This window comes from Dipodomys spectabilis, unplaced genomic scaffold (assembly GCF_019054845.1).
Source record: "Dipodomys spectabilis isolate Male_0828 unplaced genomic scaffold, ASM1905484v1 ptg000018l, whole genome shotgun sequence".
In the NCBI taxonomy this organism is placed as follows: domain Eukaryota; kingdom Metazoa; phylum Chordata; class Mammalia; order Rodentia; family Heteromyidae; genus Dipodomys; species Dipodomys spectabilis.
Genome location: NW_024870695.1, coordinates 6,858,830 through 6,882,834, shown reverse-complemented (window position 1 = coordinate 6,882,834; position 24,005 = coordinate 6,858,830). Strand labels below are relative to the sequence as shown.

General features: G+C 43.7%; 2 protein-coding genes across 4 annotated transcripts in view; both read right to left on the bottom strand.

The window, feature by feature from the left end:
- Positions 1 to 591, bottom strand: part of Mrc2 (mannose receptor C type 2) — a 54,870-nt gene extending 54,279 nt beyond the window's left edge. Inside the window, exon 1 of the mRNA XM_042674007.1 lies at positions 391 to 591. Within this exon, the coding sequence (XP_042529941.1) occupies positions 391 to 505 (115 nt within the window). The 5' untranslated portion in view covers positions 506 to 591. The remainder of the gene's footprint in view (positions 1 to 390) is intronic.
- A 9,197-nt stretch (positions 592 to 9,788) lies between these two features.
- The window catches only part of Tlk2 (tousled like kinase 2), a 104,381-nt gene continuing 90,164 nt past the window's right edge, over positions 9,789 to 24,005 (bottom strand). For 2 of the 3 annotated variants that reach the window (XM_042673651.1, XM_042673652.1), the window contains exons 18-22: positions 23,617 to 23,786; positions 22,183 to 22,321; positions 16,722 to 16,833; positions 14,003 to 14,110; positions 9,789 to 10,882 (exon numbers count right to left, since the gene is read on the bottom strand). In XM_042673651.1, coding sequence (XP_042529585.1) covers positions 10,709 to 10,882; positions 14,003 to 14,110; positions 16,722 to 16,833; positions 22,183 to 22,321; positions 23,617 to 23,786 — 703 coding nt within the window. In that variant the 3' untranslated portion in view covers positions 9,789 to 10,708. Of the gene's footprint in view, positions 10,883 to 12,137; positions 12,473 to 14,002; positions 14,111 to 16,721; positions 16,834 to 22,182; positions 22,322 to 23,616; positions 23,787 to 24,005 lie in introns of those variants that run through there. The other variant, XM_042673653.1, reaches the window with a different exon arrangement.

The window sequence follows — 24,005 nt, the reverse complement described above, 5'->3', positions numbered from 1 at the left end:
GATGGACCGAGCCTCTGGTTCCCCAGGCGGGCGCGCAGCGCGGGTCCCCGGCCCAGCACAGGCCGGGCGCCAGGGGTCCTGGAGGCCGGGGTGAGGGTCTTCCTGAGCCCGCCACTCCCAGCCTGGAAGCTAGCGCTCCCCTCCCCCTCCCCCCCGCCACATCTGGTTCCACTCAGGTCCTCCTCGTCTCTCCACCCCGCTTCCAGAAAAGTGGGGAGGACTTTTAAAAATCCCAGTCTCTCTCTCTCTCTCTCTCTCTCTCTCTCTCTCTCACACACACACACACACACACACACACACACACACACACACGCATGCACGCATGCTTCGCGGTTTGGAAAAGGAGGGAAAAGTGGAGAGGCCCGCTCCCCGCGCCCGGCCGCGCCTTACCCGGGAGGGCGGCGGTGGAATCCCTGGGGCGGCCGAGGCGCAGCCCCCCGAGGAGCAGGGCGCAGCGCAGCAGGTGACCAGGCCAGGGCGCCGGGGGCGGCCGCACGGGGCCCATGGTGCGCGCGCGGCGCGCAGAGGATGCGGGGAGCGAGGGCGCGCGGGGAGACGGCGCGCGGCTGCGGCCCGGGCTCGGAGCTGTGCTGACCGCCCGCGAGGGGCTCGCGTCCTCCTCCGGGTCGGGATGAAGCGATGCCTCCCGGGGCGGAGGAGGGAGGAGGCAAGGCTGGCGGAGGGAGGGCGGAGGGAGGAGCGCAGAACCCAGGAGGAGGGTTTGAGGGGCAGAGGGGAAGGGAAGCGGGCAGCGTGGGAGGGGAGGGGAGGGGAGAGGTGGGGGATGGGGCCGGGGACCGGGGAGAGGAGGGAACGGCCGGCGATGAGGAGGGTGTGTGTGGGGGGGGGGGGTCAAAGGAGGACCCCCGCGCGCGCCGTTTCGTGCTGGGCTCCCCGCCTCGCCTTCCCTCTCTGCTCGGTCCGGGCCTGGAGCCCCAGACGCTGCGTCACAACTCCCCTGCTGGCGCGGGCGGGGAAGCAACTGCAAAACTTTCCGCAAACTTCACGCCGTGGCGAGATGTGGAGGGGCCAGGCCAGGCGAAGGCGGGGGCGCGCTGCTGACCCAGGTGGCCAGACCCAGGGCGCCGGCGCCGCCTCCCCGCACCCCTGCATCCCGCCTCTGGCTGCCAAGTTTTGTGGCCTCTTAAGCATCCGCAACGTCCTCGTCCTCGCCTGAGACCCGCTCCTCCGTCCTGGTGCGGGGAAGGGGTGGAGCCCCGGGCTCGGCCACCGGGGAGCAGACTGGGGGAGGGGGATGCCGGGACTCTGGGTTCCTGCGCGGGACAAAACACAATTCTTCACACGTCTTGTTTCTGCATGTGTGTGACCCCTTGTGTCAGTGTCCCTGGCACAAAAGGAGAGCAGCACTTTGGCTGCTTGGGGCTGCATCCAGAAACCTGGGGAAAATCTGTCCACCGGACGTCCCAGAAGACTTATATCAGCTCCCACCAAACTGGTTTGCTGGCCAGTAGCAAAGGACCAAATGGAAATTTCATAAAAGAGAAGACAATCCAGCTATTCGGTGTTATGCAACAGGTCATTGCAGCACGGAGCACTGGACCGGGAGTCAGGATTTTGGAGAGCAGCCCCTACAACCACTTCTCATTCCCTGAACCTTAGAAAAGTTGCTTGAGCTCTCTGGGCTGAGTCAGACTGAGACATTTGGAGACCCCAAGTGCAAGAAAGATGACACATTCTTCCCCCACAGTAAATAAAAACATGGAAACTATAATATAAATTTTATTGTTTCCTGGGCTGTCCACACGTGGAATTTATTTGGAAATAACAAGTGTGACTTTTCTTCTTTTTTATGACTCCTGTCTTGGGTAATCTTTACCATCTCTGTCTACAATGCGGTGCTGAGCCCGCAAGGCCCACTTGGATTTTCCCACCAGCACCAGCTGAGATTCTTGGCAAGTTATCAGTTGCAGGACCCCTAAGAGAGTCCCCACTGAAACCTTGAAACCAATGGGCTCTGGAAGGATTCCATTGTCATGTTGGCCCTGAAGAAGGACTGGCAGCCAGGCCAACAAAACTTGCCGCTCCCAGGTCATTCTGGGGAACTGGCTACTTGGTTGTCCCTTAGGGCCTGTCATCTTGGTTTGGCATGTCTTGGGATCTAAGCACCCGCACAAGATAGGTCTTGCTAAGGCAGCCTCCAAGGTTCTCCTTGCCCTTCTGTCTCAAAGCCCTGTTATCTACAAGGGAGTTGAGGATTTGCCAGCTTCAACTAAACTGCTCTCTCCCTATCTCAGCCCAAACACAAGATGCTTCTGGATGGGGGTTGGATTCCTCCTTCCCAGCCAGCCTTCATAAGTTTTGGCATTCTCAGATGGCATAGTAGAAGCCAACTCCCTTACATCACTAAAGTGTGATGTGGCTCCAGAGTCTACTACTAGCCAGCACAGGGTCCCCGTGTGCCCAGCACACAGGATGTGCCCTCCACCCACTCATGGAGCACTGCCCACTGCTGTGTCAACTACTGGGGAAAAGAAGTGAACGCAGTTGTAGCCCTGAGTTTTGCTTCAGGAGGGAAAAGAACTTTTGCTGTATTTCAGGACAGAGGCCTGCTCAAGCACCGACCTGAGGATACCTTGCTGCTTCAGGTACCAGGGTTACTCACTGTGCTGCTCACTGCCTTGGTGCCCACATCCACCATGTGGCTCAGATCTTGAGCTCCAAGGGCTACATCTGAGCAATCTTCTGAGATTCCAATCCAGTCTTCCACTGCTTAACGATCCTATGGAGGCTCAGCTATTAACAAACCGTCAGGTCTACAGGTGCTGGGTGTTGTGAGGGTTGAGGCTTTTGAAGCACCCAGCACTCAACCCTTTATTGGCTTTCAAGCAAGAGTCAGTGTCCTCCATGCCCATGACCTACTCACCATTCCAGAAAGTTTGGGCAGCTTTGTTGATGGCCCAGTTTTGCTCCAGACATTGGGTTATAAGCTTGGGATTTAGTGAGGTCTCTGGCATGGTCTGACAACATAGTACTTGCTATATTGGATCAACACCAAGAAACAGCTCTTTTGCAAACAGTCTGGTAATGTCCTTCAGGTGCTGATTCAGCCTGCAATAGGCCTAGAGGTGGGGATGTCTGTGATTTCATTTGGCCAGTTTAGTGGAAGGAGCCTAGACTTTGGAGTCACAGATCTAAGAATCCTGGCTCCCCTTTCACCAGTTTTCTGATGTTAAGTACGTTACTTCTATTCTCCCTGAGCTCACAATTGTCATTTGTAAATGGAACAATCCCTGTGTTGACAGTTAACCATTAGTCTACAGGGATGGCACAGTCCCAGGAGGTGTTCAGGAAATGGAATCCGCTCCTTGTTCCCCTTCTTTGCCATTTGGATACCAGGGAGCCCCCCCAATTCCTGACTCTTCGCTGAATCCCCCGCCCACCAGAGCTGCCCAGGACACTCAGGATAACCTTGGGCTGTCACAAAAGAACAATATGACCTCCTCCCCAGTGTCTGAACATCTCTAGTCTTAACTGTACACGAATGGCATCTTAAGAATAAACCCAATATGCTCAATGTGGCTAATGAATGCCACATATTAAATAGCCCAGTTTGGGGCAATGCAGAAGTCTAGGCCTGAGCATCAAAGGTGACTTGAATTTAACTTCTGCCAGTCACTAAGGCACACATTCTCAGGCAGTCATTTCCCTAGAGTCTCAGGTATTCTCAAGTACACACATTGGTGTCATTGTTCACTGTGCTTATTAGGGTGTTTCTGCATTAGTCTAGTCTGGAGCTCAGCAGCCTCTGCAGCTGGAGACACCCAGAAGAGAAGAGAGCACCCTCTGGAGGCCAGGTCTACAATACAAATACAGGAAAGGAAAACACAGAAAGGAAGAACATAATCCATCCTGAGGAAGCTGCAAGGGTTTGGCCAATGCTTGCCTGAGGCAATTAGAAAAGGGGATATGACCCCCTAATGGGGCACACTCTGCACCCTTTTCAAGTCTCCAGCCAAACATGCTAAAAAATAAATCTCACCCTTTCTAGCCCGCCCTGGATCTGGCATCACAAACCCTCAGGTACCAGTGGCGGTCCACCTCCTTTTCCTTCATCGCTCTGAGAACTCCAGAACTAACTGCGCTACAGGGAGAATGCAGGGTGGGGATTTAGACAACACCAAATGTCCAACTTTGGATCCACCTGCTCCTAAAGCTGTGCATGTGGGCCAGGCACTCACACATGGAGCCATAGTTAGCACACATGAAGATATCTTATATCTACTTAGGACACAATGTGGAGAGCTTTCTGTTACTTTGCTTGAGTAGGCTCCATGGGAGATGAGGAAATACAGGGGTAGAATCCTGGAGGTGTGGCAAATTCCATAGGCTTCAGATCTGGTCTGGGAAAATAAGAAATGGTACATACCCACAGGCACAGGGCCGTTTGTACAGTGGTGACCTGAACCTGTTATCCTTGTTCTGTGATTCCAACCTGGATGTGTTTTGCCTAGTTAATGTGGGTGGAGATCTCATGACAAGGGTTCCTATGAAGATTTCAAGAGCCATGGCTCCTGAGATTAATCTGTAGTGACACCCCTCCCTTGCTATTGCCCAGTGGTGTGTCCTTGTCTTAGGGCAAAGGCTAAAGGACTCAGGTCTGGCTGTGTGTCAGGCCAAAACCAACTGGGTCTTCTGTGCCCTATGAACATTTCTCCAGGAGCCACTGTGACACAGAAGTGGCAACTAGCCACAATGTATGTATGTGTGTGCGCGCATGCATGGGTGTACTGGTCTAAGGCTTGAACTCAGGACGTGGGTGCTGTGCCTTAGCCATCCTCAGGTCTCAGCCTCCTAAGATTATAGGCATGAGCCACAGGTGCACAGCTGGCCACAACTGCTTATTCATCCTTCACCCCCTTCAAGATTACAGCAACCTCAAGAAAAAAATCAAAAAATGAGGTCCCATTCCTACATACAATCTTGCCCTCTAGAAGGAGGGCAGCATTATGGCTTCCTAATCCATAAACAAAGTAACAAAATCAGATTTTAGGGAACTCATATAACTGTTTAGTGAAAACACATCCCCATTTTCCCTCCACCAAAGGGTTAGAGAGGCAGGGCTCCTGCACAGACCTTCAAGTAGCTTTCTAAGGACTACTGCCCAGCAAGTAGGTGAGGGACACTGTCTAGATCAGGACAAAAAATGCCTGGATTCAGACTGGCCTAGATTAGGGAAAAGATGTGCCTCCAGCTGAGAGCCCAAGCGCCACCCTCATCCATAGCCCCTGATACCCAAAGACAGTACTCAGAAAATCCACCTTACAAAAATCTTAACCTGCTATAGCTCCATCCATTGCCTGTCATCAAGCCTCTCTAGGCCTGTTTCCTGGTCTGTAAAATCAGTGAGATGCTCCCAAGAAACTTCTTTGTAAAACAGAAGGGCTAGAGCCTTCTTCTCTTTGCCAACACTATTTTCTGCAGCCCTCCAGCAGTCTCTCCCAGGACAGAAGACTTAGGCTACACAGGAAGCCACAGTTCAGACTGCTCCCTGAAGCTAGCATGGTTCTTTAGCTGGGCAATGCCCACCATACCCCGTCAGCCAACCAGCTGCTCTTTGACCTTTCTCATTATGGGGTCTCCTGCCCAGAGCCTCATATATATACCTCTGGCCATGATTCCAGCCTGTCTGGGTCCTCTCCTCCTGGGTTCTTCCTGCACAATAGCACTCTTGTATTCCCTAACCCTATCAAGTCCCAGACCTGCTCTTAAGGTGGGTCTGTATTCCCAGTTTTGGCAGGTTTTCTCAGTCATCCTTCTAGAGCTCACCAGCAGCTACTACCTTGTTAAATTCTCCACTCTCCTTCCTGCACCAGCAACGTATGTAAGTGATATAGACTGTTAAGATCCACCTCTAGTTTCTGATCAGTAATAAGGCAAGGGCTTGAACTGCATTTCTAAGTTCCCAGCAATGTTGATGACACACTGGGTCTTATCATCCATCCATCCAACCAACCATTCTCTTTCCTCCCTCCCTTCCCCAGTTTTTGTTGGTTTTGTTTTCTTTTGAGATAGGGGCTCACTATGTAGCCAAGGCTAGCCTCAAACTTCCAGTCCTTCTAAGCACTGGGATTAGAGGATTTACTACTACACTCAGCTTTGTCATTTCTCTTAAATCATTTTTTTCCCTCTTTTGTATGACAGGTACTTTGCCTATCTTATCTCTATACCTTTTTCCTACAATGCAAGGAGACATCCTTGAAGCTTGCAGACATGGAATATAAACCCAGATCTAATTTTAAAGTTTAAACTTTTTTTTTTGGTTGGTCATGGGGCTTGAACTCTGGGCCTGGGCACTGTCCCTCAGCTCTTCAGCACAAGGTGAGTGCTCTACCACTTGAGCCACAGTGCCACTTCCGGTTTTCTGAGTGGATTATTGGAGATAAGAGTCTCACAGACTTCCCTGCCCAGGCTGGCTTTGAACTACAATCCTCAGATCTCAGCCTCCTGAGTAGCTACGATTACAGGTGGGGACCACCGGCGACTGGCTTACACATTTTTTTAAAGTTTAAACTTTTAACCTCTAAGTTACTCTGCCTAAAGTACTGACAACAGGATAGAAATAGTGGTACAACCCTGTATTCCCAAGGATTAGGAAGCTGAGGCCATGAGTCTGAAGCCAGCCTGGGTCCACAGCAAGACCATCTACACACACACACACACACACACACACACACACACACACACACACACACACACACACACACACACACACACACACACACACACACACACACACACACACACACACACACACACACACACACACACACACACACACACACACACACACTCGCATACTAAAATAAAAAAACAACAACCCCCCCCCCTCCACTCTCTCATTTTCACCTCACCCTGAAAACAGATAGTTCGAGCTATTATTATGATGAAGTAAGGGATAGAAGTAAAGCGGCTCAAAAAGAAAAACACCTAGCTGGGTCAATAGTAATAACTTTTGCCTTATTAGAAGAAAGTCAATGCTTAATTTTTTAACTCTACATTCTACAGGATTACTTTGTTTAAAGAGTTATTTTCTAAATTAAGAAACACAAGAGTTCTTGACTGCTAATCTCAACTAGAGGAAAACTGTCTCTTCTCTGACCAGAGGGAAGGAAGTCAAAAGCATGCCCACTTCCCCATCCCTGTGCAAACCATCTCTTTCTGGCCCAGGCTCTCACTTCTGGACTGCAAGCTGAAAGCGTGGCCTTTACTATGCTGCTCACTGATGCATCCCCAACAAGCCTGGCACAGTGGTGCAAAAGCGGTTGCGCAAATTAACACATTCCCATCACGCCTGCCATGTCCAAGGCAACTCAACACACTACCAGAATGCCTGTTATCTACATCCTCAATGTTACGACCCATTTGAAACTGGAGTGAAAAGCAGGAGGCTGGGAAATGCAATTCTTAAAACTTATTTAATATCCTTTCTCCACCACACCTCCTGTTGGGAAATGCCAAAAGTCTGGCTGGGTTTAATCACAAATAAATATACATTTTTATTATTGTATAAAGTAAACCAACATTGTAGCACTAAGGAACTATCCTTGGAGAAAGTGAAACCCATCTTAACAAAGAACTCCTAAATAATACCAAAGCTCGAAGGTATGGACACTGTGTGCTCTCTGGGTCTGAACCATACAGTAGAAAGATGCTTTGCCCAGATTTAGCCAGGCCCTAGACCCAACCACAGCAAGGAGAGAGGAGGACACCCTTCTTCGGGATAAGAGAGGGAAAGGCAGATTACAGATCAAGTCCTGAGATTCACAGGCATGCCCAGACAAAAACGGGACAGGAAATTAGAGAAGGCTAAACATTTGTGTGTTGTTTTTTTTTTTTTGACAAAAACGGGACAGGAAATTAGAGAAGGCTAAACATTTGTTTTTGTTTTTTTTTTTGGTCCAGTCGTGGGGCCTGAACTCTGGGCCTGGGTGCTGACCCTCAGCTCTTCAGCTCAAGGCTAGCGCTGTACCACTTAAGCCACAGCGCTACTTCCGGCTTTTTTCTTTTTGCTTACGTGGTGCTGAGAAATCGAACCCAGGGCCTCATGCATGCAAGGCAAGCACTCTACCACTGAGCCACCTTCCCAGCCCACATTTGGCATTTTTTTAACCTTAAAAAGTTCAAATTAAAAAAAAAAATTAAACTATAAGGTCACTGGAAAAGAAGAATAAAAGGCACAAACTTAACTTTATTTATTTTTGGCAATTCTGAGGTCTGAACCAAAGGTTCCTGTGTGCTTGGCAGAGGCTTTACCACATGAGCTGTACCCCAGTCTACAAAAAGAATTACTGTGAGTTTATACATCATCTTAGCTCCATCCACTTCTTCATGAATGTAGACACCACTCTTTTCAGCCTTCTGCTCAACATGTGAGAGGCCATGGCTAGTCTTTGTGTCACAGCAGGAAGGAAGGAAGGAAGGAAGGAAGGAAGGAAGGAAGGAAGGAAGGAAGGAAGGAAGGAAGGAAGGAAAAGGGAGGGAGGGAGAGGGAGGGAGGGAAAAAGAACAGAGAGAGAAAGAAAGAAAGAAAGAAAAAGAAAGAAAGAAAGAAAGAAAGAAAGAAAGAAAGAAAGAGGGAGGGAGGGAGGGAGGGAGGGAAGCAAGCTACGGGAAGTGATGAAGGGGGCAAGTCTAATCAAGGTACATTGTATGCATATATGGACTTGTCAGAATGACACTACCTGTCCCCCTGTAAACTAACTGATACCAGAAACAACAATTAAAACTAAAAGGCTGTGTTGGAGAAGTACCGCTTGGTGGTAGAAATCTTACAAGCAAGGCCATGAGTTTGATATCCAAGGGGGGTGGGGGGTAGGGTGGGGGGTTCTGACATACTCCATGCACATGTATGTATGTATAAATACATATTCCAATAAATAGTTTTTGATGGCTTTAAAAAAATAAATAGCTTTATTAAAGCTGAGGGCACTAAGGCCTGTAGGGGTGACTTACTTCCTTCAGAACTCCAAATGACCAGATGTACCTATGAATCTCTCTCAGTCTACAGCACTCCGTATTCAGTTGATACTGAGAAGAGTGGGGCCAGGCCCACTAAATAAACAAGGATCCTAGAAAATGTATCCTCAGTGGTATTTTTCACATGTAAAAGAAACACTAGAGTCATGAGTTATTTAAGAGCCTTCTGCCCTTCCTGACACCCCTCCCCCGCCAAGGCCTGAATGCTACATCTTTAAAATATTTCTGTCTGAGCCCTCTTGCCACATATGTCAGTAACATTCCAAGCTGGCTACCACATGTTCAGGCTCTGGCTTCCTTCCCTCTCCTGCTGAGTGCTCTGCTGTTTCAAGGGTACGGTGGGGCCACACCATCTCCATTTCAATTCTATCTTCAGCTGAACACACATCTGAGAAATAATTTTTTAAAAATTTAGTTCTAAAAGAAACATTTATGTTGAAATACTTATTTCCTTGAGATGATTTTTAAAAATTCCATTCGCTGCATCTCAAATGTGTTACATAAGGTATATGTGAACATGTACACACACACACACCCCAACCCCTAGCATATATCTTCCAAATTTAGGGGATGGAAGAAGGGTATTTCCTGCCAAAAGATCTAACAGAAGAAAGCTTATGTGCTGATCAAGTTTTAATAATGTGGTTAACAAGAAATGTATACCATTTAGCAAGCACACAAAGACTGAGGGTGGAAACTACGGATGACCAGAGTATCCAGATTCCCAGCCAGTTTTCTGCCTACCTTTGGATAGTTCTGATAGTGACTACATTCAGTGAATCCAGGAGGACTGCATGGACAGATGAACCTTTATTTAAAAAAATAGCACTTCAAATAAATTAAAAGGGACAACCGTCAAGTGTTCAAATTGTGAAGAAATATTTGAAAACCCAGAGACTCCAAGCTGCAGTCTTCTAACCTCATTCTTTGTCCAATGGCAAACCACGCATCTCAGTCCTCCCACTCCATTTTTCCCTCTTGAAATGAGGGAAGCAATTCAAGCAGGAGACCAGACGGAGGAGAAAGCTGCATTTGATTGGAATGAACATTGCCACGTACTTGCTAATACGGGTTTCACTTTATAACCAAATGTATTCTTTCAAAAATAAAAAAAGGGGGGAGGGAAGCTGCATGTTTTTAAAAATTGAAATTATTTAGGGATAAAACACTAACTCTAGTGCCTTTAACGGGCAATAGCAACTTTTTTCCTCCGAAGTCAAATACCATCCCCAGCCGAGCCTTTGTGCTACAAGCTTTTCAGGAGATGTTACCTAAACTTTATTAAAAGAAAAGAACAAGTTTAAATATAGACACTGGACTAGCCCAGTCTGTATTTTCAAGTCCACATTCTTCATCTGAAGCAATGCATCAGGGACCCCCCTGAGTCTGCATGTTTTCAAGTTCACAGTACATGGAACCAGTTTTTTCTTTTTAATTTTTTCCTCACTTAGAGCAGCCACACACACAGTGGCTGTTGACGCCGGAACCTCGGGCGGGGCCTTTTCCTATGAGGCCTGGCCAGAGCTGCCCAAGATTTCTCCTCAATGAGAATCGATGCTGTCATGCTCTATGGATGGGAAAAAAAGCAAGAAAATAAAAGCACCTGGTACAGGTTTCATGAGATCCATTCGGATTCGCTATGTTCCAAACCCGCTGCTGAATGCCATTTGTCCACTTTGTGTGTTAAAAGTCTGTGTCCTTGGAGTCAGTCTCAATTCGAAGAACTGTTATTGGACGCCCCAGAGGTTGATGCAATAGCAGCTCCAGCAGGGCTACTTGTGGAGACTGACTTTCGGATGTGAGGCAGCAAGTAGGGGTCACAGGCCAGCTGCTGGACATCAATGCGATCTTCCTTTCGGTAGGCCAAGCATCGTCGGATAAATGCCTGCAAAGGAAAGTTTCTTGGAGAAGACTGAAGAAAACAATCCTGGTGCCCTACAAGGATCCTGAGGTTGTGGATCTGCTGCCAGGGCCTAGATAAAATATCTCCATAAGAGAAGAGGCTCAAGGTCTTTCCTGAAAGTCACCAGAAAACAGATCTAGGGAAGAAAACTAAATGGGAGCCACTGTGGCCGCAGCAGCAACAGCAGCAAACTTCTTTGCTGCTATGGGCTGCCCTTCCCTCACTAAGGGGACTAAGTCATTCCAGAATGTAGGTAAGCTGTTGTTGGGCCTCCCCAAATCACCCTGCCACCAAAGCACTAACACCAACTGGTCTGCATATGAACAGTTTGACTACGTGGTCCTGCCTGGACAAACCATGGCCTCATGTGAACTTCCTGAGAAGAAATTCTATACTACCACCACATGTAGTATAAGGACACCAACAAAACTGAAATTATAATAGGCTGTGGAAAGCTTTTTCTATATACCTCATTTCCCTGAAATGTAGTTAAGCAAATGATCAGGCAAGCACCTAAGCAGCAAAGAAAACTTGAATAAGATTAGATCCATAAGTACTGCAGACATCAAAATATACTACACTGTGAGGGGTTTTGACACAGAATTCAAATGGGAGGCTCCCTTTCTACTTAAGTATGAAAGCCTACAGATGTTCTACAACAGCTGAGTGGATCCAAAAAGTGTGATTCCTATGCATAATGGAATTTTACACAGCCATTAGAAAGAATAATATGTTGTCATTTGCAGGGAAATGGACAGACCTAGAACAAATCATGTTAAGTGAGGTAAGCCCAACTTAGAAAGACATCGGTCACATTTTCTCTCATATGCAGATGCTAGATCTAAAATATCAGGACACAATAAATTATACAGATCACTAGGCACTTACATACAGTAAGGCCAAAGGAGGATACTCTCAGGAGAGGAACAGATACACACAATGCCTAGGTGCATCTGATCATACAACATAATATTTATCAAAATGAGCTCCAGGAAATGAGTTTTTTAATTTTTTTTGCTGTTTTTGCTTTCTTTCCTTTTTGTTCTGTTTGTTCATTCATAAGTCTTTGGGAGCGTGAGGAGAGGCACAGACATGGAGGGGCAAAGGGTGAGCAAATGCAGCAATGGTACTCACTGGACACTATGTTGAAAATGAACTATACAACTCGAGGATGGGAGGGAAAAACTAGAAAGAGTAAGAGAAGGGGTAACAATGACCAAAAAGAAATGTACTCTACCTGACTTACATAACTTTAACCCCGCTGTACATCACTTTTATAGTAACAATAAACAATTTTTAAGTGTGAATGCAGCCTTATTTCTATAACGCTTATCAAAAAAGACAGTTTTCTTTTTCTACTTCTTCCTATTTTTTTCAACCAGACAGTTCTCTTTACTCAAAGTTCTATATTCCAACTATTTTAAATGACTGAACCAGTTTTTTTTTTAAAAATCTAAAATGTCAACATCACCTGGCCCAATTTTACAGCAGGTAGCAATGATGCGCCAATGCAGTAGGCTCACTGGTGATGACAAATGGGCCACTCTGGTAGGGGGGTGTTGACAAAGGAGGCTGTGGGAGAAGGGCAAGTGGTAAATGGGAACTATACTTTATACTGTTTTGCTGTAAATCTAAAACTGCTTTAAAAGTAAAGCTTGGCTAGAAACTGGTGGCTCACACCTGTAATCCTAGCGACTGAACAGGCTAAGATCTGAAGAGAACGGTTCAAAGCCAGCTGGGCAGGCAAGTCTGTGAGACTCTTATCTCCAATAAACCACCAAAAAAGCCAGAATTGGAGCTGTGGCCCAAGTGGTAGGATGCTAGCTTTGAACACAAAAGCTCAGCAACAGTGCCCAAGGCCAGAGTTCAAGCCCCAGAACTGGCACAAAAAAGCTACTCAGGAGGCTGAGATCTAAGGATTGAGGTTCAAAGCCAGCCCAGGGAAGAAACTCCGTGAGACTTTTATCTCCAATAAACCACTAGAAAACTGGAAGTGGTGCTGTGGCTCAAGTGGTAGAGCACTCGCTTTGAGCCGAAGGGCACAGGGACAGTGCCCCAGCCCAGAGTTCAAGCCCCACGACTGACCCCCCCCCAAAAAAAATATATACATGAAACAAAGTATTGATTGCCATGTTTAGTTGTCAAATAAAAAGCACAATGCCAATTCTGATTTTCCATGAAGACACAGATGATTGATTAAAGTATTTGGAAGATAAAAACAAATTCATAAACATAAAAAAGTAACTGAGCTTTAAAAATGAACCTTTCTTAGTGAGAAACTAGAGTTTAACACGTAACTAGAGTTTAGCAGGTTCTCTCTTGGGTCAGATACTGGTCAAACAAATGCCTTTGAATTTTTCTCTACACAGGTGCCAATGTAGGCTCTTAAAACAGCAGTTTTAAGATCATGTAGCTGCCCTGATTACACCCTTCTGCTTTCCACCCCGCAGTTCACAGTGGTTCTATGCCTCTTCTATTCCATGCCTCTCTGCTCTGCCTGCTCAGTGGACCCATGAGTTCATTCATGCATCAGAGCTATGCTTGTTCCTGTCTTTGCAAAACACTAGTCCCCAAATTTACACCTGACATGCACTATCACATCGTTACAGACAATGCTCAAAATGTCACTTCATCATCAAGGCCTTCCCCAACCATGCCATCACAAGGAGGAGTTCCCATCTCCCTACCTTAGTACTTTTCTATTGTATATTCCATTTGGTCCTTAACTCCCCAAACATAGCATACTCTACAGAAACCAGTCTGAGTATCCTTCCTATAACCTACAATGCCTGGTATAAATTTCTACCAAAGCAGCTGTTTACCCTTCCCTGACCTGCCCCGTCCCTACAGCATCTTTGTGCGTTCAAAACCCCACATATCAGCAATCCTTTTACGGGACTTGAGGATGAGGTGGGCAGACAGTAGAAAGCAATAGTTTTCTGTCCACTGTTCTTAGAAACATTAATTCATGCCTACCCTACTATTTTTTAATTATGCTGAATTTCTTATCAAATATTCCATCTACTACCATGCAAAGCATTAATATAGAAAACAGGGCAGCAAGGTAGCTATTTCTCGTAGTAATAAATAAGTCAAACTTACTTTTGCTTCAGGTGTTACTACTGGCTTTGGCGGGAACTGTACTTCAGTAGCTTTAAGAATAGTATTCTCTTGTAGAATGTCTTGCTGAGACTGGTTATGGCCAAAAGGCTGTCATATAAAAACAAAATAAACCAACAAATAAAGGTGGGCTTCTGGTGAAATTAAACAGAACACAATCCAGTAAGAAAAGAAGACATCTCCCAACCATGCCTAGGAGCTCTACAACTCTAGAGACCTCTCTTATCTAATGCTCACCTTAAACAGATAAGGGAGCTAGGCTTGGAACTTTAAGGACTAGGTCAAAGCTGAACAGAGACTGGAAGTAGCATCTCCTATCTCAACTTCTGTTCACAGCAAAGAAAAGGAAGTCAGACCAGAATCTGCAACCTTTTAGACCCCAAGTAATAGCTTTAGGCCTATGTATCCCACACACACCAATGTCCAATCCAGGTACAAAAAAAAGAGATAGAAAAAGAAATTTAAAATAGAAAGCTAAGGAGAGAATGAAAACAAGAAAAATATGCTAGAGTTACTTCGTGACTTCAACTGTGGCCTAAGTTGCAACTTCCTAATATTAATTCTTAAAAGTAAGTTCAAACTGGGCACTGGTGCCTCACACCTATAATCTGTAATCCTAGCTACCTAGGAGGCTAAGATCTGAGACGCAAGGTTTGAAGACAGCTCGGACAGAAAAGTCCCTGTGAGACTCTTATCTCTAACAACTCAAAAACCAGAAATGGCACTGTGGCTCAAAGCGGTAAAGCACTAGCCTTAAACAAAAGGAGCTCAAGGACAGCACCCACACCCTGAGTTCAAGCCCCATCACCAACCAAAAAAAAGTTCAAGATTACTGTCTTGTCTGTAGTATTTTTATGGACAGATTAATAACAGTTATTTCTAGATAACTTCTACTACTACCACTACTATCAGCAACAGTTTAACATTTTCGAAAGAGTAAATAATAAAGCTCCACTAGTTCTACATAGTTTTCCTATATTGGAGAGTTAGGATAGAGAAAAAACCTGAGAAGAAGATATCACCTGAATTAAAAGCTTGGTCTGGGGAGTGTCATCCAAATATTAAGAACTCAGAAGTTTTATTTACAGGGTGTGCTGAGGATGGAACCTAGGGCCTTGCACATGCTAGGAAAATATTCTACCAGAGTTACATCCCCAGTCCTTATATCTCATTATACATTGAGTCTGACCTTAAGCAGAGAGAGAGAGAGAGAGAGAGAGAGAGAGAGAGAGAGAGAGAGAGAGAGAGAGAGAGAGAGTGAGCAAGAAAAAGTGTGAGAGCATGAGTACACATCTTCTTATCTCGGTCTCCTGAGTGTTAGAATCACAAGTATCTACCTACCTACCATGCCTAGCCAAGGACTACTTTCTAACACCACTTTTCTCAGTAAAATAGTATTTTCTCTCTTCTCCTTCCCTTTCTTTTCTAAATGATAGCTCTAACTAGTAGAGTAGTTAAAAATAAAGTGGGGCTATTCTGAGTTTTGGTTCTTGGGATCCTCAAGACTGACTCTTGAAGCCACGCACTGGTGGGTTCACACCTGTAAACCTGGTTATGCAGGAGGCTGAGATCTAAGGATTCCAGTCAAAGCCACCCTGGGCAGGAAAGTCCATGTGACTCCTACCTCCAGTTAATGAGCAAAATTTGGAAAATGGAACTGTGGCTCTAGCCTTGAGTGAGAAAGCTAAGGGACAATACACAGGTCCTGAGCTTAAGACTCAGCACTGGTATACACAAAGAAAAATGGCTCCTGAGAAGATTGTTTTCTTTTCTGGGGGAGTATCAGGATTGAAAATTGTTCACAACAAATTTTAATTTCATGTCTCTATACATATTTATCAGGATCGAAACGTGTCTTGGATCTAACTGAAAAATAACTTGTTTTCAATAGCCCCAAAAAATTCTTTAGTTACCCGACAGCCAAGAACTTATGCTCATACATAAAATTTTATTTAGTTAAGTTTTTTGGTGGTACTGGGGATGAAACCCAGAGATTTGAGCTTGTTCCCAGACTCTTAAGCCATGCATCTGGATCCTTTCTTATTGGCCGTTTTCAAGGTAGGGTCTTCACTTTACCCCAAAGGTAGCCTGGACTGAGATCCTCTCACTTGAATTCCCCCATGTTTTTGTGCCTAGCCATTGGATGAGATGGAATTTCGAAAACTCTTTTTTCCCCCCTCTTCACAATCTCAAATTTTTAAGTCTTTTCACTCTCCCTTTTTCTAAAAAAAATTTTTACTTTATTATCAGTAAGTAGTTACACGAAAGGCTTCAATTCAACCTGCCAGTTTGAGTATATTACATCTTGACCAATGTCACCCCTTCATCATTCTCCCCCATCTCACCCTCAAAAACTTTTATACTTGGGCTGGGCTGTAGCTCAGTGGCAAAGTGCTTGCCTAGCAAGTGCAACGTCCTGGGTTCCATTCCCAGTACCAAAAAAGAGAAGACAAAAACAAAAAACCCTTTTTTACTGGCCTTAAACTGTGATCCCCCGATCCTTACCTCCCAAGTAGCTAGGATTACAGGTTTGAGATACCCAGTCTGACCTTAAAATCTGTATTTTCTTTAAATCATTAGTTTCAGGATTACATTTAGTAAAACCCAATGATTAGCTCCAAGGACCAATCCACACTGAAGCACTGTGGACACCTTCTACCCAGGAAGGAAGTGAGGCTACTGCACTGTCCTTCTTCCTTACCTTTCTTCCATAAAGACACTGGTAGAAGATCACACCCACTGACCAGACATCTACTTTATTTGAGATCTTTGGTGGCTCTTTCCCAACCACAAAACATTCTGGTGGTAAATACCTGGGAGAAAAGAGAAAGAAAAATGCTTAGAAAGATGAATACAGACATGTACAAAAAGGCTAAATGAAAGACCATGGTGAAATAAGATATATCCAAGTCTTAACAATCAACTTAGAAATATATGCAAGTCAATGAAAAAACACAAACTTAGGGAGGTAGCAACATCCTTGGAAAACATTTCTCAATTATAGAAACAGGTCAATATTGTCCCTAGTCCTACTTCACTTACTTTTTTAAAAAAATTTACTTTATTATCTTTAAGTAGTTATACAGAAGGTTTCAAATCCACATGCCAGTGTGAGTATAATACATCTTGATCAATGTCACTCCATCATTCTTTCCCATCTCTCCCCTAGCTACCTTTCACAGAGTTAGGCCTAATCTAGGTGTCACTCAACAAGGTTTTGTTTTTTGTGCTTGCTAGATAAGCATTCTACCACTAAGCTATAGCCACATCACACAGTGAGTTTTTAAAAGGAGTGAAGGAACAGAAGAAAACAATTCCTAAGATAACTTCAACAAAAAATACCATAATTAGAAATGTTGGTTTCTTTTCTTGTTGCCTAGAAAAGGAGAGTTCTCTAAGATCAACATTCATTCATCCATCCATCCATTCATTCATTCTCATAGTTCAGAGGGCTGAATCCAAGGTCTCCAATGAACTATGGTCTCAGCCCCTAAAGTTAATCAATGTTTTAAAAGTATAATGAGTGCAGGATTTAATACACATCTCTAAAGAGAAATGTTTTCTGCCTTCTTAAGGTAGACTCTTGGAACTCTCTATTTGAAAGCATGCCAATTTAAAATTGAAGGTGACATTAAAGTCTACATTATCAGAAGATATTTTATATTTCCTATGTTAAGGGTGATGAAGCTTACTGGAACACTAACAAATAATGTAGAAAAAACCATGCAAACTAGCAGTTAGCACAATTTGATCTAAATTCTTTCCCTTCTGACCACTAGTCTTTGAAGAACCCAGGGAACAGCAGACCACACCAAATTGTATGGTGTGGAAGGTAAGCGCCTCTGGGCATTTAGGAAATCAAATACATTCTCTTAACAATCTTAGCTACAGCACATCTAGGAGACAGAGTCCTAAAGATAACAGATCAATTTCTGCAGATTTCAGGTGACAAAATCCATTCTACACAAAAATCTTTATTTTGGATCCTGCTGTGTTCCTAATATAAAAATCTAAACTTACAGTTTTAAAGAATCACAAAAAATGTTTCATCTCTCATTCACCAGCTCTCCCAAACTTAGTTTCAGATGACAGTGTTTCTTTTGTTTTTTTTTGGCCAGTCCTGGGGCTTGAACTCAGGGCTTGGGCACTGTCCCTGAGCTTCTTTTTGCTCAAGGCTAGCATTCTATCACTTGAGCCACAGTGCCACTTCCGGCTTTTTCTGTTTATGTGGTACTGAGGAATTGAATCCAGGGCAAGCACTCTGCCACTGAGCCAACTTCCCAACCTTCTTTTCTTTTTTAAAAAAAGAAATTTAGTTTCATCTTTATCTTTTGTTTTTCTTAAGACTGCTGGATGATTAAAACCACTGACTAGATTATTTCACAATAAACATTTTTAGTTTAAACACACTGTGAGAGTCCAAATACTTCCCATGCACGAGGCCTTGGGTTCAATCCCAGCAACAGAAAAAAACAATGCAAAGCAAACCCATACTAAAAAAATATATACAAAAACAAAAAAAAATTAGATAGGCATTATGGTACACTTGCAAGTCTGAGGCAGAAGGAGAATGAGGTTTGGGGGAGAGAGAGAAAGAGAAGAAAGAGAGCGTGAAAGACAGAGGTGTGCCTGCCACTGGCACTCAGGTTTAGTTCTTGATTTTTTAACACACAGAAGTTAAATATGATTTCTTTTTTGTGCCAATTCTAGACTTGAACTCAGGGTCTGAGTGCTGTCCCTGAGCTCTTTTTGCTCAAGGCAAATTCTACCATTTGAGCCACAGCTCTACTTCCAGCTTTTTGTGGTTAACTGGAGGTAAGAGTCTCATGGACTTTTCCTGTGCAGGCTGGCTTCAATCATAATCCTCAGAGCTCAGCCTGCTGGGTAGATAAGATTAAAAGTGTAAACCACCAGTATCCAGCTAAATATGATTTTTTAAGAAGTAGCAAATATAATTTTGATTCTAAAAATGACCATTTTGCTGGATTTATAACTTTTGTGGAGGTGGTAGAGAAAAACAGGGGTTGATGAACTCATCCAAAGACAAGTGATAACTTAGTAAGATTTTTAGAATGTAAGACACCACCAACTTGACAGTTCATGTCTGGTAAATTATCCCCTAAATCTCAGTTTCTCCATCTGTAAATGAAGAAATAAACTAGTATCTTACCCAAATAACAAAGAAAACAAGAATTCTCATTGCCTACAAAGACTTTGGGAAAGAGAATAGACGACATCTGTGACAAAAGTGTATTAAAACAACAACAACAACAACAACAAAACATGCAGCTGCATTTCCATCTCAATGGAAGTCCTCGTATAGAAATGATACTCAAGCTATAACCTAAGCTCACGCATCTTAAAAAAAAAAGTCATCAATGTAGAATAATGGAACAACTAAACACTGCTAATAGTTACTTAAATTGTTCTATCCACCTAACCTGTTTATATGTCTTTGGGTCATATAAGAGGGTAACATATTGACGATGGTGACTATGACAATTGTTTCTACCTGTAGAGAGAGTCTTTAAGTCTTTATAAGAACACATAAAAAAGTTTTCTTACTTTTCATCACAAAAAAGGACTCATAATCAATAGAAGGAACACTAAGATGAACCCTCAACTGAACACCAGCTAGCACCATGTGGCCAACCTTTCCTCACATACACCCTTCATACTACCCTAAACAGATTACTCTGAAACAAAATATTTTTATTTAAATTTCAATTCTAAAGATTTTTTTTCAGGGGCGGGGGTGGGAGGGTGGGCTGTGTGGCCTGGGCACTGTCCTTAGCTTTTTCGGGTGGGAAGATAGGGGAGTCCATCCTGGGGCTTGAACTCAGCCTGGACATTGTCCCTCAGCTCTTCAGCTCAAGGCCAGCCCTTTACTTCTTGAGCCACAGCGCCATTTCCAGTTTTCTGGTGATTAGTTGGAGAAGAGTCTCACAGACTTTCCTGCCCAGGCTGGCTTCAAACTTCCATCCTCAATCTCAGCCTCTTGATTAGCTAGGATTACAGGCATGAACCACCAGCACCCAGTTCCCTGAGCTTTTTTTGCTCAAGGAAACTACTCTATCACTTGAGCTACAGCTCCACTTTCAACATTTTCGTAGTTAATTAGAAATACTCTCATGTACTTTCATGCCTGAGCTGGCTTCGAACCAGATCTTCAGATCATAGCCTTGTGAGTAACAAGATTATAGATGTGAGCTACCGGTGCTCAGCTTCAAATTTGAATTCTTAAAGCTAAGCAAATATAGCATTAGTGAAGCAATAACTATTTGAGACATGAAAATGTTGCACCTTTCAAGAACAAGCTATCAGACACACAGCTCAAAGTTCCAGGGACTTGGGCTGGGAAGGTGGCTCAGTGGTAGAGTGCTTGCCTTGCATACATGAGGCCGTGGGTTCGATTCCTCAGCACCACATAAGCAAAAAGAAAAAAAGCGGGAAGTGGCACTGTGGCTCAAGTGGTAGAGTGCTAGCTGAGGGACAGCGCCCAGGCCCAGAGTTCAGGCCTCACAACCGGACCCCCCCCCCCCCCAAAAAAAGTTCCAGGGACTTTATACAATAGAGGTATATAGACCTTTTTTCCCCTGGATTTCCAAAAATCAGGTATTTTTACATCACTTAGTGAGAGGGATACTGACTCACAATAACCACCATAATGGATAAACACAGTAAGTATAGGTTCTATTTTAAAGTTAGGATTCTGAAGTATTAATTTAGAGTGACTTTTAGTATAGGTACCATCTCCACCACAAGGAATAAGGAGAAATGGAAAGCAGAGTACTGTCCACACAGTGTTAGCAGCAGATCAACTGTGGAGAGTGAGGTTCATCCTGCTTATTGCTAATGGCTCACTCTCTGTCTCTTCCTCATCATGCCTCTTTCTTCCTAGTAGTATTCTGCTAAACTCCAGAGCTCTCAGTCAGAAAGGTAAGTGACAAGAGCACATTATCCCTCTTTTAGTGATAAGGAGGGGCTTCTCCAGGTTCAAAATCACAAATGTCAATATGTGGCTCTGAGTCACCACCTCAAGAGGAAGAAACCTCCGTTAACACCTTTCTACAATCACAAAGTTGTATGCCACAGTGTACCTTATGATTTTCAGTGTCACAGTAAGGGGGAAGGGGGAAGAGTAGGCAAGAATAGGAGAGGACACAGAACTGGCAGACAGAAGTAGGTGACAGTAGATGGTGGGAAGAAACATGCCTCAAAACCTTTTAGAATATGGCTAATGTATGTGGATTAACTTCTGGTCAATTGTGTTCACTTTTTTCATATAGATTTCATGGTATGCTGTGGGTTTTTTTGTTTGTTTTTGGTCAGTCGTGGGACTTGAACTTTGGGCCTAGATGCTGTCCCTGAGCCTCTTTCTGCTCAAGGCTAATGTTCTACCACTTTAAGCCTTAGCACCACTTCTGGTTTTCTGGTAGTTAACTGAAGATAAGAGTCTCACAAGCCAGTACAGGTAGCTCACACCTGTAATCCTAGCTACTCAGGAGGCTGAGATCTGAGAATTGCAGTTCTAAGCCAGCCCAGGCAGGAAAGTCCATGAGACTCTTATCTCCAATTAATCACAAGAAAACTGGAAGTGGCGCTGTGGCTCTAGTGGTAGAAGCTGGCCTTGAGCTGAAGAGCTCAGGCACAGTGCCCAGGCCCAGAGTTCAAGCCCCACGACTGAAAAAAAAAAAAAAAAAAAAAAAAGTCTCATGGACTTTCCTGCCTGGGCTGGCTTTGAACCATGATCCACAGATCTCAGCATTCTGAGCAGCTACACTTATAGGTGTGAGCCTATAAGTGGTTTTTTTTGTTGTTGTTGTTTCTCCTCCGGTAACTCTAGAAACAAGTCCTTCATCTCTCATTAACTCATGAAGATCTCTACTTGCACATGAGCAACTTCATTCTCTACAGACTTGAGGCTAGCCCAGTGGAGATACATATTTTCTGAAAGACCTGGCCACACACAAGTTCTAGCCAAAGTGTTTTTAAAAGAGGAAAGAAAAAAGTAAGATAAATTAATACAAAGGACCAAACTGCTAAAACAGCTATAACATTTCTGTCTTAGCAGGCAGAAAACAGAAACTGTCAATTCTCAAGAATTCAGAACAGCAGTTACATCTCCACAAGTTAACCCAGTAGACCTCCTGGATACCTACCAATAAGTACCAGCACCTTGTGATGTTAGCTCCATGCCATCCACTGAATTGTAGCTATCATCATCCATGATCTTGGAAAGACCAAAATCTGTTATTTTTATCTCTCCACATGCTGTACCATTTACTAACAGAATATTACCTAAAAAGATTAAAAAAAACTTTATGAATAAGCAGAGTTTTAGTTAATAAGAGAAAAACACAATGTATTAACAGACATGAAGGGAACAACAGAATTCTGAATCTCTGGGATAAAACAATTTAACTCTGGATGCTGGGGAAGAGTCTTTGGCGTCTGCTAGAAATTTCTGTTTTCCAAGAATTACTTGCTTAATGTGCCAAACCTACACTACTATAAGCATTGGAAATAAAAATAACTTGCCAAAATAAAATATCACTTGTACAGAAGGGTAACGAATGATGGGAAAATCTCCTACTAACTTTCAGTAAGATTGCTATACAACCCTGTTAAGAATGGCAATTTTAAAGGGAAGTGGGAAGAAAGAAGGAAAAGGAGAGGGTAGAGGAGGGGAGAGGGAATTGGAGGGGAGAGGAAGAATAAAGAAAATGCTAGGTTATTAAAGCTAGCACCACAGCGCCACCTATAGCTCCTATGATAGGGATGTGTTGAATTCAGTGACAGAGAACTAGATCACATAATAGCTATATTTGAAAAACCACCTCAGTATGATTTTTTAAGTCACGTGAACACTGAAGAACACTGAATAGTGAGATTAATATGTAACTACCAGAAGAGTAAAGCAAAGTTAACAACTTTGGCACAGAAGAAGTTAGTAAGACTAGTTTTCTAACACCCAGGCCAAGATAATCCTAAAATGGTTTGAGTAATCCTACATAGAATATATGCAGATACCTAGAAAACAAAACAACAACAACAACAAAAAAAAAAAAAAAAAAAAAAAAAAAAACGAACCTCTTGGGAATAACAACCAAAACTGAAATAAGAAGTGTATCTGGTCTTTACTTATTACTGATAACTATCAAAGTCATCAAAGATGATTAATTAATAATGCAAAAATATTTTTAAAAGCTGCCATAATTTAATGAAATATGTGTAAAGTAAATTGCTAATTTTGGGTACATTTACCAAAGAAGAACTGCTAGACAGTATGAGTAATAGGAATAAACAAAACTGAACTTGCCAGGATAACTGTTGCTCAATAGAACTTAGACCATGAGTAGCCCTGGCTCTGCAGATAAGAGCAGTTTCTTCAGATTATTTAATCCCATTCACCCACTGTCCTTAAAACCAGCCCTGGGCAGCCAGAATACCTTTCTTCCCACACTACCCAGGCAATCTACAAATGGATGTTGTTAGGTCTTCTTGACTCCTCTCAAATCGTCTAACTTAATAAAATCCAATCACTTCAAAGACTGAAAAAGTCACCAATATTGTTTTCTAAAAGTTAGACATACCTGGCTTGAGGTCATAGTGTATGATGGGAGGTTTTATTTCATTTAAGTACTTTAAAGCATTCACAATCTGCATGATAATGGATCGGGCCTCTTTCTCCGACATTAATTTGTGCTGTTTCAGGTAGAAATCCAGATCATTTCCCTCGCAGTATTCTAATACTGTACAAAACCTAAAGACAAATAAACCAACATTTAACCTTGGGGTAAGAACAAGCAGATTACAACGATCTCAATCACTCCTAGCAGAAACTATTGGCTTCTTTCATTCCTTTCTCCTTTGTCCCTTAAAATACTTTTCTTTACTCAGTATCCATATCTGCTATGTCACAGGAAAAGTGTTTGCTCTCCCTGAAGAGCCTCTAGTACCCTTCTACGTTGGCATTGACCCA